Below are 18,102 nucleotides of genomic sequence, written 5' to 3'. Positions count from 1 at the left end.
CGAAGTGATCTTAGTTTAGTTGAAAGTGTCAAGAACCGGTGCTTACTTTTTTCTATAAATAAAAAGGGTCGTAACGAATCATAACAAATGAGAATCTCGTTACGGCTGCTCAGTAAAATGCCTCCGGTGTTGAAGAAGTTCGATTATCTGGTTATTGGAGGGGGGTCAGGGGGGATCGCGAGTGCAAGACGGGCGGCAGAGTTTGGGGTCAAAGTTGGATTAGTTGAAGAAGCTCGTATGGGAGGCACGTGTGTAAGTGAACAAGATTTACGGCATGTCAGTATCTAGGACATGCAGAACCTGAAAGCAATTTAAACCCATTAAAAAAACTAATGTCAATTGCGACATCGGTACCTATATGCGTCGACAGTTTTGTTATGGGTCAACTTATAAACACCCGTTAGTATAACCATCAACTTCGTGATTAAGATACCTATTGACACATGTTGAATAATGCAAATCCAATGTAATGGTGATCTATTGAGGCAGACGGCATTTAGTTTCATTCAATTACAATAGCCATTGATGCATACAAAGGCCATACGTGTATTTAGACTATTCAAATTAGGTTATGTATCCCTGAATACCCAAACTCCGTCACCATAAGCAGAAAACCTCCCGCATTTCTCTGTAAATTATTTTTTGTGGTTTTTATCATTTTCAATCACTAAATGTAATCTGAAACAATATAGATCTAATTTATAAAATTATTAACAATAATATTTTTATTTTTAATCAAATAAGCTCTCTGAATACGACATTTATCATGCGTGCTTATTATATCTTATGAACCTAATTCCGTCACCCACATGCTCTATGATATGGCAGGGAATGAAGACACATTTACCATTTAGTTAAAACTCCATTTGTATCTAGGCCAAGTTATATTAAGTAAAAATGGTGCATACAATTTAAATTGTATTTAATTTCATCGAAGTGAAATGATCACCAGAATAAAAAATGGGTCCATGTAACAACAATCACAATGGCCTTTTCAGAATGTATGGATGCCGTTTGATTTATGTCCTTACATATTTCAAATATTTTATATCATTAATTAATATTTACTTATTATATTATTTATTTATTACATTTTTAGAAATGTAGCATATTCTAAATAGCGATATACCAGGGATATCTATACCCTGTATAAAGCAAAAGTATCGGCATGAGCGATTTGACGTTATCATCAAGAGCAGTGCATAAAGCTTATTGCGGACTGAAAAAAATGTATTAATTACCTTAATCAAAAATGTATTACATGTGAAATGTTTCATCTTGACCTCTCTAAAAATGGCTGACCACCGTAAATGGTCGAATGGGCCCGCATGTCAGAAATATCGATATTTTAGTGCACCCTTGAAAAAGTTTTAGCTGATTTCACACAATTAATGGTGCATAAAATGAACAAGGTTTAATTCTGTTATTTTTTGTCACATTCTTAAATTTAACCGTTGCAAATTGTTGACATTTGATTAAAGATTTTTGACATGCAAAAAATGACATCATAATCGTACTTGATTTCAAACGGCGAGGAGTTTCCCGAAAGTGACGGAGTTAGGGTGCTATGCGATATACATGATAGTACATGTATATAATAGTAAATTGCATACATATAATGATATTATAGAATTTTAGTATTTAAATTCATTATTTGGCCTTCTTGTACATGTATCAAGAAATCTGTTATCATATTATCTGTACTGAAGAAGTACAGTACTGATCAGACCCAGCCTAACACCAGAGCAGACCCAAACTACATGTAAACTCCGGGTTTACTTTCAGGGTTTAGTTGGGGTTTACTCTGGGTCTGTTTTTGAAAATTAGCATCCACTTGGGGTTTACTTTGGGTCCACTCTGGGTTTACTATGGGTTTACTTGGGGTTAACATTTGTTTTGGGGTCCACCGAAGTGTGAAGCAGGCCCATCTTTTATTATATTATTGCCTGTAATTCCTGCCCCTTGTACATGTAGCGTCTGTTTTCAGGGATATACTTTTGATATGGGTTTACGTTCTGTGTCTACTCTGGGTTTACTCTAGTCCACTCTAGTAAACCCAGGGTTTAGTCGGAGTTTACTTTCTGTTAGGTTGGATCTCATTGATTCGTAGGTAATAGGATTTCTTTTGTTACAAGCTCCTTCATCATACATGTACATGTATCTGGCAGTACTGTTTTAAATGTATTATAGTATATATTCTCAAATATCAAAGAAAAAATGATGTCAGTAGAAGGATATTTATCGTGCATTTTGTTCATCTTTTTCACTCTATTTGATCTTAGGAAAATTTGCTTTTATTACAAAATACATGTTCAGAATCATTGCATTGAATGTCATGGCCAGAGGCTACATGTGTTATATCTTAACTCACCAAATGTACACTTCAAAATGTTGGATACTTCATGCTATTTTTGTTTACTACAGGTTAATGTAGGATGTGTGCCAAAGAAGATCATGTTCAACACTGCAGTACATGCTGAAATGATTAAAGATCACAAAGATTATGGTTTTGATGTGGAACTGAAACAGTTTACATGGGGGTATGATACTTGGAGTTGTATAAAAGCAATGTCTTTTTCATGTGCAGTTTGTGGGGGGGGGGGGGGGGGTAGGGGTCATACCAGTACCCCCCATGAAAATTCAAACTTATGAAATTCACATTGTGAAATTACTGAGTTAATATGTGGATAATATTGTTCTTGACAGGAGAGTGAAAGCAGCAAGGGACAGTTACATCAAACGACTGAATGGAATTTATGAGTCCAATCTAGACAAAGTATGCTTAATTGTAAACATAGTAAACAAAATATGTAAAGTAACTGTGTTTTTAGTGATATGCATTGATTTTCTGTAAACAAAATATGTAAAGTAATAGCCAGTATTTTTTATTGCCAAAACATTGATTTTCTTTAAAATGAAAAATAAGGCCTTTTGATATTAATAATTGATGTAATTTTTTAGTCCAAAGTTGACCACATACACGGTCACGCTAAATTCACAGATGATGGGAAGGTAGAAGTAGGGGGCAACCTGTACGAGGCCGATAAAATCCTGATTGCCACTGGGGGTCACCCGGTCATCCCCGACACCCCAGGGGCGGAGCATGGAATCACCAGCGATGGATTCTTTGACCTAGAGGACCTTCCAAAGTAAGTCACGATCAGTTTGGTCTTCAAGAGCAAAAGGTGTGTTGTAGGAGGGAAAAAGAAAGCTTGCTATAGAATTGTTCTGTGGTTTAGATTTGAGTGCTGAACCAAAACTTTGCAAAGTGATACATAGAAGGCTAAATGGGAAATATGCTTGAAGGGATTTATAACAACACCAACGAATGAATCTCATTCTGACATGAAATTCCAAATGATTAAAATTATTTTGTAGCAGCACATGATCAGAACCCAACAGATTTCATGTACATTGTGCTTGAAAATTTTCTAACAAATTATATAAGTAACCTACAAAAATATTTGTATGACTGTATCAAATCCTATACCAAGTTTGTGTCTTTATCATATTAAGGCGTGTGGTGGTTGTGGGCGCAGGCTACATTGCTGTGGAGCTGGCAGGAATATTTGGATCCCTTGGAGCCAAGACATCCATTTTGATCAGATATGACCAGGTAAGTAATACATAAAATTAACAGGTGGCAATGAAGACTATAATAAAGAAATAATGTAAAAATAGGTTGTTTATATGTAGCATACCTTTTTAGTTTTTAAACCAATGCCAAGACTGGAAAAATGTCAGACATTTTAAACCTTAGTGTCATTTCTGAAAAACTGTATGTCATCAGTTATTTATATTTTTATTACACCTACATGTTGCTGCATTTCTAAAAAAAATTAACTCTAAAATGTATAGTTTCTGGCTTTAGAATTAAGTTGGTGTCTTACTCAGATTTGCAATTTTATTTCTTTAAGGTACTACGAAATTTTGACGGGATGATCAGCCAAGCGGTCACTGAAAATCTAGAGCATGGAGGGGTGGAGGTCTGTCGCAAGACCCAGGTAAAAATGGGGCTCACTTGGGGGTTGGGGGGATAAAAAGGGGAATGCTTGAAACATGATTTGTTTTATTGCATTAAATTAACTTTGTTATAATATGTTGATAGTGAGATAGTGATAGATTATATACATTTAAAAGTATTAAGTTACCAGGTATTAAATGTAAAAATGGTAATGTATAATTTAATAATTCTTTTTTCTTAAATAAGGAAGTTGAAACAGCAATTTTTAATGTTGTATTTAATTTTCATATTAAAGCAAACTTTGATGACAAAATTGAATGAGCCTTTTTGAATTGACGGTTTAATAGCATACACCTTGAATATTCATGCTTTAGATATCAAAAGTGACAAAGGAAGGAGATGGCACGTTAACACTGGAGCTGAACAATGGTCAGATATCAAAGGTCGACTGCTTACTATGGGCTGTAGGAAGACGACCCAACACTGCAAGTCTTAACCTAGAGAAGCAGGTCAGATAGGCTTTGTTGTAGCAGATCCGATTAGGCCATTAACAGATCTAGAGGGGAGGGGGTCTGGACCCCCTCTCCCCCTGGAAAATGCAAATTTCTTAAATTGTGACATTTTATTTATACACAGGGCATTCAGATGGATAAAGCTGGACATATCATTGTGGATGAATACCAGAACACTAATGCTAAGAATATCTTTGCCCTGGGAGATGTTTGTGGCAAAGCTCTCCTAACTCCAGGTAAAAGATAGAAAAGATTTTATAATTACCTAATGCTTTAAAAGAAAATCAAGATTTCTATGTCATATTAGCCTATATTAACAGAAAAAGGGTCATTTATAAAATTTTACCTACCTATGATATTTTTATATTTCAGTGGCCATAGCAGCAGGGCGAAGACTTGCTCACCGACTCTTTGACAACAAGCCAGATCTTAAGTTAGACTACAGCAACATAGCCACAGTGGTGTTTTCCCACCCCCCAGTGGGCACTGTGGGCCTAACTGAAGGTAGATACAAGTATAAGTCAGGTCACAGGAATGTAGAACTGGATTAGACATATCTTATATCATTGTGGAATAGGATAGAGTATATTAAGTGTATTACAGTAAAACATGCTTATATCAAAGTGCCATGGACGGGCGATTTTACTTCGTTATAATCGTAATTCATTATATCCCTGAGGTTTACAACATGTAATAAAGTCTCAGAGAATGAAATTACTTCACTGTAAGCGTCCATTCATTATAAGTGTGTTTGCTATAGCCGTGTTTTACTGTATTTATACTGGTAGTTATTCATAGATCTGTATTTGTGATGCCGAGTGAGAGTCAGGCTTAAATCATTATTTAAATGTTTGCGTGCTCTGTTTTAAATCCGATTGTGAAAATGTAGCTGATATTTGACAATCTGAATGTTTTCATGCAAAAGGCAGAAAAAGTACATGTATGTTATGTCAGGAATACTTGGCATGACAGTATCCAAAATTTTTTGACCCTGTTATTTCTTGACTAACATGCAAACTTGTTAATATTATTTGCCCAATATGTTGAATGAATTTGATATGTGTACATGAATGTTTTGTTGCTGAAGCAAAAGTTACGGGCTTTTTGAATGAAATTCGTTAAATAAATGCCTTAATTTTTTTTGGAAATGCATCCTCTCTAAAAGTTGCCTGTTTGTTGCAGAGGAAGCCAAAGCCAAGTACGGAGCAGATAAAATCAAGATCTATAACTCCACCTTCACACCCATGTACTACGCCGTGACATCCAGAAAGGAGAAGTGTTCGATGAAGCTCATCTGTGCTCTCCCAGAGGAAAAGGCGAGTCATCCTATTAAAATCAAATTTGTAAAGTAATATAGGTTAAACATGTGATAGATCTCTATATAAATTTACAATGTCTAATGTCATCTAATTTTTAGGTGTTGTATCTTTTGATGGAGGGACATAGATATTCATAGTAGTATTTTGAAGCCACCTGAATTATTTCATATACATATTTGATTGCATTCATGTAACCAGAACTATTCTCTTAATTTTCTATGTTTTATAAGAGCACATGGCTCAGTGGCTAATGGCTATAGGCATTACCAGTAACCCAAAGGTAGCTTGTTCGAGCCCTGCTGTGGTTAATAGGTGGTTATGTTCTGTCCATAGACAAAAACTTATCTACATTATCTAAGTTCACTCAACTGCAATTGGGTACCGGCTTACGGGCACGGGAGGGGGGGGGGGGAAGGACTGATGTCCCATCCAGGGGAAGCCAATGACACTCGTCTGCTCAACACCTCAGAAATCATAGATAAGCACCAGGCCTTTGAGTCCTTTAGCCAGAAGGAAAGAGTTAATTTAATTCAGCTTAACTGAATTGTGTTGACATTTCAGGTTGTTGGTTTACACATGATAGGCCAGGCAGTGGACGAGATATTACAAGGTTTTGCGGTTGCCATCAAGATGGGTGCCACTAAGGCCCAGTTTGACGAGACGGTGGCCATTCACCCCACCTCCGGCGAGGAGTTGGTGACACTCTGCTAAAAATCTGTGTTCTATATATTTGCATCTCTCTTCAAAGATTACCTCCGTTTGTAGATCCATGTAATTTCCATGTTACCCTTGATCTGTTTCTGATCTCTGACATTTGAGCAATTTGCTCTGTGATTAAAATATTCTGTTAATTAACAGTATATAATGCATAAACATTTACTATATAATATATTATTATATATACTCATTAATCAATTGATTTATTGTATGGTTGTTTGTTCATCTATAAATCATTATAAAATCTGATATATTTCACGGAAAAAAAATAAAATAATCCAATCATTGTTGTTATAAAACATTGAAACATATAGAGATTTGAAAATACAATATTATTTTTTTTTTTTGCTTTCTAACTTAGTTTGATTAGTCTATAATCTCAATAGATTCCAAAATCATCCTTTTCACCCATTTAAAAGTCATCAACTTTTTTATTTCATAAAAATTTTAATTATCAGAATGTGTACATGAAACACGTATAATTATTCAACAGTAAAGCATTAACTACATAATTAAACAAATTTTGCAACAACTACAATCACAAATATCACTTTATTACATCACATCACTTTACTACGTCACATCCATAGAAAAAAATGATGTCACTGAAACTACTGGAGACGATATGATGTTACTTCAATACATCACTGGTAAAGAAAAGGAATGACGTCACTGTTATCCGTATTAGGACTGACCATGCCTGAAATAGAGAAAGTAATTTCTAAACAAGGACATAGTAATAGGATTTATGTTGCTCATATCCTTGGGTCACCTAAAGTTTATGTAAACGATCCAGTTTGCAATTTCAAAGGTCAAACTATGGTCATGCAGTCCTAACATTGACTAATCATTATTAACAACAGTTAAAATATATAACCCCTGTTCATGCCTTCTTTGACGTCGGCGCCATTTTTTTCATTGACATGCGACACTTTCTGACCCCCGCTTGGTCTCCCGATGATGGCATCATCTGTGGCTCTCTCATTCTTCACCAGAAAATAGGTTTCCATCGGAGCTATTCCGCGCATGTCTATCTTTCCTCGCGGCTCCAGTTTGAAACCCTTTTCGCAAATTGCGCTGTAAAACGGAAATGTACAATACAATAATTCAAATTCTTAGAGAAAAAAAGTTTCTCAAACAAGCAAAAACTGGTAATTTTTTAACACTTATATTTGAAAGTGACTAAAAAAATGCAGTTTTGGGCAACAATCTTATTTTTAAAAATATTTCTGCAATATTTACAACTAAACGAAAGTATCTGGAGGATTCGAACTGGGGATCTGCGACGCAATATAGACATAGACATTCATGCATGTTGATACCCATGTAGTTAAACAATTCGCAAATCTCCATTTTGTGACGTACTTATAAAGAATTATGTTATGGGATATGGATCACCCTTACGCCATCTACTTTATTTCTCCTATTGAACAATACTAAAAGTACTTGTAAGTGGTGGGGCTGACGTGGATCCTCTGTGGTTCCCCGTGGCTCTCCATCTTGGACGCCACCACCGCGGTTTCTCCCATGACCAGAAACCTGGGCAGACGGCTGTGTACGACCCCACCAACCAGGGATCCAGTGTGGAGTCCGATCCGCAGCTAGAAAACCAAACACCGCCGCTTTACACAAGTAGCCAAAAACTGACATTGTTGCTCCGTACTCAAGAACACGTCAAGAGCAGTTTCTTGAAATTATGTAAAAGATCGTAAGAACCTAAACAAAACCACGTTTATAACTTCATAATTAAATGGGTCTGCACTTGTGACTAGTTTAGTCTGTGCTACTCTTTACTCAAGACATGGGACTATAAATTTATGACTAGCTCATTTTTGATCCCAATCTCACGTTTATAAAAGCGGAAAAGTGAGACAGAGATCAGAAGAAAACTCATAAGTTTCATTGCCATGTGGCCGGATTTTTATTATGCTCAAATGTGCTCAAGTTTGGCATATCCAATGAGTGTGTAAGACCGAAGAAACTTAAAGATAAATTTGAGCAACCTGGTCAATGCCTATATGCCGCTGAAAGCTAGTCTAAAACCAAAACAAGGACATCAAAGTTACCAGTAGAACTTTAAAAATGTCCAACTCATGATATGCAGAGAAGTATATATACATTAAAAACAAACAAGGACCAGTAGAAGTCCAAAAATAACCCTATGATTATATACATGTAGTTCTCTCCATTACGAGATAAAGCTTCAGAGAAACTTAATGATAAATGACGAATCTTTGCTTTTTGGGACGACGAATTATTGACGAACAGAGTGCTAATTGTTAATATAACCTTAATACTTTCTCCAGTCAGAGGCGATTCGACCTCACTTCCAACAAGCATCATCCCCAGTGCAGTATTGGCAACCCTCTCTGCGTGGTGAGAATCGGACTCAGGAGTTCCGGAGACGACGAAGTAAGCATCTCCAATCGACTCAACCTTGAAAAGAGAGATTTTTTAAGATCATTCAATTACAGCGCTTATAATTTGAACAAATAAATTCGATTCGAGCAATCGTGTAGTGATGATAAGGTCCGCTCACTCTGAAGGTGTCGTGCACGCGCGTGAGCCGATCAAACTCCGTATATAGGGTGTTGAGAACAGCTAGGACGTCGCTAGGTTTGCAGTTGGCCACAAACTGAACGAACCCCACAATGTCGCAGAACAACGCCGTCACCTCTGGATAGAAGTCTTCAACATGAAAATAAAGCGAAGCATTTTAATAAAAATTGCAGGAAGGGGTATGAAACAGTTATACGTACATGTACTACACCTTGTGTTTGTGTAGCGAATATTTGTTTAAGCACATTAATTTCTATATGTGACTAAATGCAAAAACAGTAGTAACAGTAGCAAAACGTAATAACATTTACAGCTCGTGTAATTACCAGCATCTGGGTATTCCCCCTTTTGGATCGCCATGGCCAGGGGGCGAGGCAGGAAGGCGTGGTAGAGACGTTCATTTCGGCGTCGTTCGTTGTCAAGGTCACGCTGTACCCGGATCCACTTCCCTCTGACACTGACATCCTCCTTCTCGTTCCCAGAATCCTTTGCGTCGTCGCCCATTTTGTTCATCATGTCGCCTGCGTTGACGACCAAGTTGTTGTCCAAGAAAAAATGGCCGTAATACTGACCCGATCCAACTCTTAATTGCATTAGTAAATACATGTATTTAGTTTTGACTTAACAATTCCCCAGTCTAAATTAGGTACTTTTTGTGTTTCAGAGGCAGTCTTGAAGACGATATTCAAATCAATCTACACATTGTTGGTGTTTTGTAAAATAGAATTTTAAAAATGAATTTGGTTTAGCAGTACCTATAAGCCATGTCCGACAACAAGAAATCCCTGGTGGCGTCCCACATTGGTAGGTCAGCTAGTCTCATTGTTCTTTTCTCTAGGTCCTCCCAAGCCCTGATATAAGGTGACGCCATGAAAAAGACGGAGCCGTTATCCTTCAAATGAAACATTTGCCCTGGAAAAAACACCACAACGCAAAATCATATGTTACCAAGCGTTCCTAATGAAAGAAGCATTAAAATTTGAATTATATTAAAAAAAGATATGCGGAAAGACAATCACCTTTGATTAACAACGGTGGTCGCTTGGTCCAAGTTTTCTGCATTTTCTCTCGACGCATCTCCAGAATGAAGGGTGATCTGATGAAGCGCTGTACGTTAAGGTACGTCAAGTCTGTACAGCGGGGATAAAGGAGGTTGAAATAGTCCTTCATCTCTGAAGAGCGGTTCCGGATGGACGGCATCAACTGTTGGATGCTGATCCCAGACTGGTGCACCTTCATAGAGGGATCGAAGATCACGTGATATGGGAAAACTTCTATGAACATGCGGGGATTTATCGGGATTTCGTTGGGATAGTTTGGGACAAATCCACGGCTGAGCAAACTGATTTTCGCTATCGCGCGCCATTTTGCTCGGCTGCTTTTATATTTGGCAACTGGCAAAGCCTCTTCTCCGAATTCTTCTTTGATTTCTTCTAACTTCTTTTTAACAGCTTCTACATCCTTTTAAAGAAATTACTATTTAAAATTGTTTCTATAAAATTGTTTAAAAAGCCAAATTGAATGTCTTTGCATGCCCGAAGTTAAAAAAAAGCCCAACTTTCTGTTTGAACGCTTTTTTTTTTTTACCTCTTTCAGTATTTGTTCTTCGCCATGTTTCTTAGTTTGGGCGATAAAAGTCGGAGGAGGGTCATTAATCTTGTCCAAAATCTGCTTAGCAATGATGTTGAAAGTCACGTGCTCTCTGACGCCATGTTTATTGGTCGATACGGATTCTTCCGTGTTCGAAATGATGTCGATATAAAGTTCCATCTTGTAAAGTGACTTCGAAGCCTCTCTTATAAATCCTGTTCAAATGAAGAACCTTGAGTGGATAGCTTACTAGTATACGGTTTATTACTTGATGATGATGAAAAAGGTTAACCCGTTGTAGACGCGCCATATTTTAATGATAAATCAAAGATTTGAGACGAAATATTCTTTTCTCTTTAAAAATCGTTAAATTTTTACAATAAGCATGCATATCACATATGCATCCTCGATTAATTTTTATTAACATTAATACTGGAATGTCGGCTAAGCAATCACGTCCCTACCCATAACGATGCGCTGATATCCTGGCCTGTATGAAAAGTAATGGAGAATCATTCGATCCGAGACTGAATCGTCGTCACACCGGAAGTGAGGCATTACAAAATCTTGGTAATCCTCCTTAAGGTAAGACTGTACAAAATCCAAATTCTGCAGGAACTCAAGGACGTTGTTAGCAAGGTTACGGATGAGTTCCTCGTAACCATAGCGACGCAGGTATTGAAACATGAACGCTCCACACATTTCCAAAAACGGGTCTCTTTGGAGATCTAGAATTCAGAATTTAAAAATTCATGTTACGTTTAGAACATCATGAATACATCTACAGCAAAATGACTGGAAGAGTGATTTTTCTATTACTACATTGAAAATGTAATTGTGGTTGTTCAGACAATAAAGTTTTGGAAAAAGAAAATGCCGGGTGTTGTATATCTTTATAATAATCTCTGACCCAGTTCTTTTGTGGCAGCTTCGATGATGTTCTTAGAAATCGTATCATCGTATTTATCCTCTGCAATAAAAGTTCCCTTGATGTCTTTCAATTTTCTGAAAGCGTAAAAACGATCCCTTTTTAATTTCCTTCGTTTGAAATTTAATTTTTGGGAAAAAAAGGTTTATTTGAAGAAGAAAATTTGAGTAACAATTATGACTTTGAAGAAGAATATTTGAGTAACAATTAAGACTTCGTTAATTTCATACATATATCAAGAAATAAGCAATGCCAAACTCACGCAATAGTTTCCCATCTGTTCTCACCAAACCTTTCAATGATGAACTTCTTGAGGATTTCATTCAATTGCCCATACTTTAAAAAATAACAGAAATTTTTAAAATGCTATGAGCATTATTTTATCCAAAGGTATTATCCCTTAAATCTTCTTCTAATTAAGATTTTTGATAGATGTTTTTAGATATTAATTTAATATCTTATCTATCTTAGAATCAGACTTGTTCATTCTAAATAAAATATTCAGCGAAAAGGCGAAAAAAAATCGTGAAAGATTGTAAAGTAGTTTAATTTTTTTAAAGGGGTATGGTCACGATTTTGGTCAACATTATTTTTCCTAATTTAATACTTCAGTGAGGCAATTTAAGTAGGCAACCAAAATTTGAGTTTCATTCGTTGAGTTACACACGAGTTACAGAGCTTACAATTCTTTGCTATGTAAACAAAGCTTTTTGGGAGTTGATTTTAATCAACTCTCCTATGCAGTTACTCTGGCAAACCGAAAGTGAAACAGTGTTTGGACCTAAGCACAAATCACCACCGCTGACAAGACTTAGTTCTTGAAAATAATAGAAGATTTCGATGAAATGTATGCTGAAGCATAGTTTTTCAAGGAAACTTATCTTTAAACACTTTGAAAATAGTCAGATTTTATATAATATGAACAAGTTAGATATTTTTGTAGTCTCATGTACTCCTACGCAAGAGTTTAATATAGTCTCGTTCAACCAAACGTTCGGCTGTCTCCGTAAATCTCCGACAAGCAAAGAGGCTCTCTTGCTTGTCGGAGATTAACGGAGACAGCCGAACGTCTGGTTGAACGAGACAAGAGTTCGATTACAATAGTGCTTGGATCCATACAATGTTTAGAATTGTTTCAATTACTGATATATAGTTTAAAATCCATCTTTAAATATTACACAACATGATTCCTATGGGGTTTCTCGAAATTCTTGTCAGAAAAGTCTAAAAATCCATATTATAAAAAGTGCGTAATTCAAATACAGACTAGAAACTAATTGCCATGCAAGATAAGTTGATTTTAATATAATTGATAATCGATAAAATCAACTCCCGGCAGTACTTCAGTACTTTGATTTTTCTTACAATTGAATGTTAAAGTGAATATTCCAGTTTGAACCCTAAAATGAATGTGTTCAGCGTTAGGATCCTCAACATGAATAAGAACATGGGCAAATCAGCTTAACAAAGATTATTTACTGGTATATTGAACATGTGTAAACAAAAACGGGGCACGAGCCTTGTTTACATTACAAAGAATTGTGAGCCTTGTGTCTTGCTTATAACTCTACGACTGAATCTCAATTTTCATTTGATCATTAGAGATACATTCCTCATTCAAGCATTGCAAAATTTAATAAATAAATAAAAACAGAAAAATAGAATTTGACCAAAATCGTAACCATGCTTCCTTAATATTAATGATCATTTCTATAAATACTTACCATTCTGGCGTTGTTTTTGCATGTAAGTTAGATATTCCACAATGGTTGGAAATCGCTTGGGGGTTTGGAATCTTGAACAAAGATAGCTTTACGACCACATATTTTCAGCATCTTTGTAAATCGCCCCTAGCGTCCGCTTATTACATCTAATCCCAGGCCTATTGAAATCTGGGTCCCAAACGTGCACCGATAAACGATTTAATGTTTTCCTACCAGATATGAAGAAAAAGAGGATCAGATTTTATGTGTATTGTTCGGCAAATTTTTCCCGATGACAAGGTAGAATTGTATAGTGTTAATAGTCTTACCAACGTTTTCATTCGCAAAACATGTATTTTTCTTCATGTTTTTTTTTAAATATAAAATTTATATGAGAAAAAAGGTACGGTCCTCATTAATGAGAGTGGGTGGTGAATAAAGTAGGCACCAGGCCCCAGGATCACGAAGCAATCTTAGACTTAAGTAATAAATCGTACACTGTCGTTACGCTTCAAAATTACAAACGATGTCAAAATTGAAATGCTACTACAAGAATCATGATATAGAGAGTTGGTAATTACAAATTTCCATCGCCATTTAAGCATTGAATCATTATTTTTTTGAAAAATGTGGTCTCATAATAGCAACGGTGTGTGCAAAATTTGTTTATCTCTGTGCACTGTTTTTGTCGGCATGATTCGGCTGTTCAAAGGCTCTTCCGTTAATTGCACACTATTCGTTGAATAAGATTTTAAAAAATAAATCATGTTTCCGGAAAGAAAATGAATATTAAAATACGTAAATATAAGCATTGAATCATTTTTTTTTAAAGATGTGGTCTAATAACTGCAACGGTGTGTGCAAACAAATTGAATAAAGCAATAGCGCGCTTTATTCAATTTGTATGCACACACCGTAACAGTTATGAGACCCCATCTTTAAAAAAAATAATGATTCAATGCTTAAACAAGCACTGAGATTATGACTGACTTAAATTTTGACTTAATCTGAAATTGCTTCATAATCCTGAGGTCAGACCTATCTAAATATCTAAAGAAGATGATTGAATAAGCTTTCAAACGATTATTTAGTAAACCAGAAAAAAATCATTTTTATCAGCTTTTAAATTTGAATATTTTTTCCTGTATTTTAATAAAAAGTTCCTCTTTTTTTTAGGAGATCGGTTTTCAGGTAGTCTAAATATTGCCCCGTCTATCCAATCGTCTTTCAGAGAAATCAAGTTCGTCATCATGCATTCAATTATTTGTACCGCTTTTTTTGGGTTACTATTCGCGCCAAACATATTCTTTATGCATCAAGAAACGACAAAATTTAAAAATTAATGTTGTTTGTTGTTTTTGGGTTTTTTTAAATCACCATTCATTATTGTTCATGTTGTCCTCTTTGAAGATAGCTACATGTATACAACATTTCTTCAACTAAATACTACATGTATACAACAATTTACCGCCATGCATACACACGCTTTTTTCAAATTTGGAAATGCATGGCGATTCAAAAACCAGGTATCAATACCTCTAACAGATATATTTCAAGTCTATTCTACACTCTTTGTCAATTGAAGTTCATTCGACTTGAACACATCATTAAGTGTGACAACACCCAAGACCAAAATACACTGGAAAATCAAGTTCCTCAGCGCTGTTTTAGATGGTGTTTTTCGTAGTTTCAGAAAATTAGAGCGTAACGTGGGTTAATTTAAATGATGCATGTCCTGTTTTTTTTCAAACTCGAGAGTAAATATTATAATTTTGCATACACTTTCAGCTGAAGGAAAAAAACATTAAAATTTACTATTTAAGTGCAGTTTTTGTATATGATTAGGAAAATTAATGATAGTGAAAAAAAAAATCTTCTATCATGATAATTTCGTCTGTCAGTTCTCGTTGGGTATCAACCACAAAACCGTGAAAAGTGCCCACTAATAGCTTTGAAAGATCGCGAAACAGGGCAGTCAGACATTACAAATGTTAACGCCATAACATACTGTTTGATTGAAAGAAATTGTAATGCCCTATTTATCCAGAAATAGAAAAGTCTGACATTTTTGACATATTTCAAACCTTTATTAAACCAGTTTTGAAAATAAAGTGTTTTGTTTTTAAACATGAACATTTTATTGCCCCAAATATGCTGTTGTAAAAATTCAGGGGTTGACATAGCATTTGCCTCTTTAGTGGTTTTGGAATAACTAAATGCTTCAAATATCTCTATGTAAAATATTGGTAGCTTTTTTTTTTAGGAGAAAGTGGTTTTGCAGATCTATTTTATTTGAGTGTAATATATAAAGTATGTCATCATCTTTCAGTTTGAAATTTTCTAGAAAATAGAGCAAGTTATTTCACCGTTTAATATATAAGATATTGTTGACGAAAATGGGCTAAAACACTGGAATTCTTTTCGAATCTATTAGCCCAAAAGAACAATTTCATTTGTGAATATTTTATAATGAAAAACGTATTTCATAAATTTAAAAAACAGTTTGACCTAAGACTGGCTAAACATACGACTGTTATTTACAGACCGCATTTCTATTTCATGGGAACATATATGAATCGAGAGGTGATAAAAAATGTAAATTTTACTATAAGATTTTTAGAGATCACAAATTTGAAAAGCCATACTATATCAAGAAAATACTTAAGGAATTTAATATTGAAGGATCAGAATGGATAAAAAACATTTATCTTAACAAAGTCGTTAACATGTTTGACAAACAAATCGCAGATTTTAACTATAAACTATTAAACAACATACTTATAAGTAGAGACTATCTCAGTAGATGGACGATTCTAGTACATGCTTGTATTGTAAGCACCCTAATGAAACAATTAAACATTTACTAAATGATTGTACAAATGTTAAAAAAATATGGAATATTGTTAGCATTATCTTACATTTTGTTGTTTCATGGAAACATGTAATTGTTGGACTATATAAAGAAATCAATAACAAAGTTATCATTTACAATAATGTTATATCGTTTGTAGCGCTTAGAATTTATAAATACAAGATGTGGTGTAGAATAAATAATGATATTGAAAAACCAGAAGACATAATTTCGCACGTGAAAACGTCCACAAAAATGTTTTACTTAGCCCTGAAAAAATTAAAATATGGTAATTTTAACATAGATATGCTTAGGCTTTTATTTGAGAAGCTGTAATGTTATTTTTGAACTATGATTAACAATGTATAACAAAACTGATATGGGCTTATGTTGAATATGAGTACATGTGTACATCTTCTGGATGTCTAGTCTTCATGTATCTTCTTTTTTTTCTTATGCATGTATTTTCCAATTATAAATTGATTTCATATTCCACGCTACTGGAGGGTTTCTGTCTCTCCAGTGGAGCTGCTATATGGGAAAACGAGGACTCTGTAAGATGTGTGATGATATCCCCTGTGGCAGCAAACATATGTTTTTCATTATATGAACGTCATTATTTAATTCAAGGGCCAAAATTAACCATCATATTATATTTGTTTAAATGAGATAGTCTTTTAGGTTATATACGTATATTTTTATATCATCTATAATATGTATTTCAAATATACTTAAAATGTCATACATACATTATATATCTTTCTTTTTGTTCTATTGTCTATGATTTAGAAAAACTACTACTTCTGTGTATTATTAATATTTTTCTTTATATGTGCTTGTATTAATGACATAACTCAAACTGAATATATATATATATATATATATATATATATATATATATATATATATATATATATATATATATATATATATATATATATATATATATATATATATATATATATATATATATATATATATATATATTTTCCAGTGTCTTTGCCTGTGATAACACTAGGTATCGATTTTGTACTATATAACCCATAATACAAATGATGCCAAATTGAGGCGCCATATTTAATCGTACGATGGCTTAAATTATATAAATATAAGTAATAAGGAATCATTCTTTGAATATTATGAGGTGATAATTTCGGTCGGGGCGTGATCAAATCTATCATAAAGCCCTTCGGGCTTTATTGGATTTGATCACGCCCCGACCGAAATTATCACCTCATAATACTCAAAAAATGATTCCTTATTCCTTATATATATTATTGATATTTATTATATGAAGTACTATTGCTACATATATTTCCATATTCTGAATACAATGTATGAAAGTTGTTGTAATAATCCAAGGTGACCCGGCCTTTGGAGCATAACTGGTAGGGGTCTCTATGGACACTTATTTCCTACACATTTAAAAAATATATATATATGTATTTATGCATTTAATGGATGTTAATACAAAACTATATTAAACTGCATGTATAAAACTATAACTTTTCTGATCCAGAGGGCCCCTGGCACCCCAGGTGACGATATACCTGGGGGTCTCTGCGGAGATGTTGCCTCGCTTGTAATGTAATTTATTGAATTATATATATATATATATATATATATATATATATATATATATATATATATATATATATATATATATATATATATATATATATAATGTTATGTGAGAGCGTGAGATATGTTGGATTGTTCTTAAAGAATTTTGTTGTTCTCAATAAATGTGTATTCTTGCAGAAAGTTTTGATGTGATGATTTTTGGGAAGTTAGTTTTCAAAAAAATCAAATTATCTATGCATTAAATGCATACCCTGTCTTTTATCATGTTATGTAAGAGCGTGGGATATGTGAGACTGTTCTTAATGAATTTTTTTGTTGTTAATAAATGTGCATTCTTGCAAAAAAAAAAAAATTCTGACATTTTTTTGTAAACAT

At 34.4% G+C, this 18,102-nt stretch overlaps 2 protein-coding genes across 2 annotated transcripts; one reads left to right on the top strand and one right to left on the bottom strand.

Annotated features, from left to right (window-relative positions):
• The first annotated feature begins 49 nt into the window (after positions 1-49).
• LOC105344580 (glutathione reductase, mitochondrial) lies at positions 50-6,714 on the top strand. The gene is made up of 11 exons (XM_011452369.4): positions 50-252; positions 2,425-2,540; positions 2,707-2,776; positions 2,962-3,149; positions 3,517-3,616; positions 3,918-4,004; positions 4,339-4,473; positions 4,601-4,712; positions 4,849-4,980; positions 5,659-5,792; positions 6,357-6,714. The coding sequence occupies exons 1-11, from the start codon at positions 88-90 to the stop codon at positions 6,504-6,506; spliced, it is 1,389 nt and encodes a 462-aa protein (XP_011450671.3). The 5' UTR covers positions 50-87; the 3' UTR covers positions 6,507-6,714.
• Positions 6,715-7,341: 627 nt separating this feature from the next.
• Positions 7,342-13,453, bottom strand: LOC105344579 (guanylate cyclase soluble subunit beta-2). The gene is made up of 12 exons (XM_066068556.1): positions 13,314-13,453; positions 11,852-11,925; positions 11,572-11,666; positions 11,126-11,389; positions 10,659-10,876; positions 10,091-10,532; positions 9,827-9,983; positions 9,398-9,654; positions 9,052-9,200; positions 8,802-8,948; positions 7,959-8,113; positions 7,342-7,589 (listed from the first exon to the last, which is right to left on the bottom strand). The coding sequence occupies exons 1-12, from the start codon at positions 13,314-13,316 to the stop codon at positions 7,376-7,378; spliced, it is 2,175 nt and encodes a 724-aa protein (XP_065924628.1). The 5' UTR covers positions 13,317-13,453; the 3' UTR covers positions 7,342-7,375.
• Positions 13,454-18,102: the final 4,649 nt, after the last annotated feature.

This window comes from Magallana gigas, chromosome 8 (genome assembly GCF_963853765.1).
Source record: "Magallana gigas chromosome 8, xbMagGiga1.1, whole genome shotgun sequence".
Lineage (NCBI taxonomy): Eukaryota > Metazoa > Mollusca > Bivalvia > Ostreida > Ostreidae > Magallana > Magallana gigas.
Note: the sequence above shows the minus strand (reverse complement) of the source record. Positions and strands in the feature narration are given on the sequence as shown.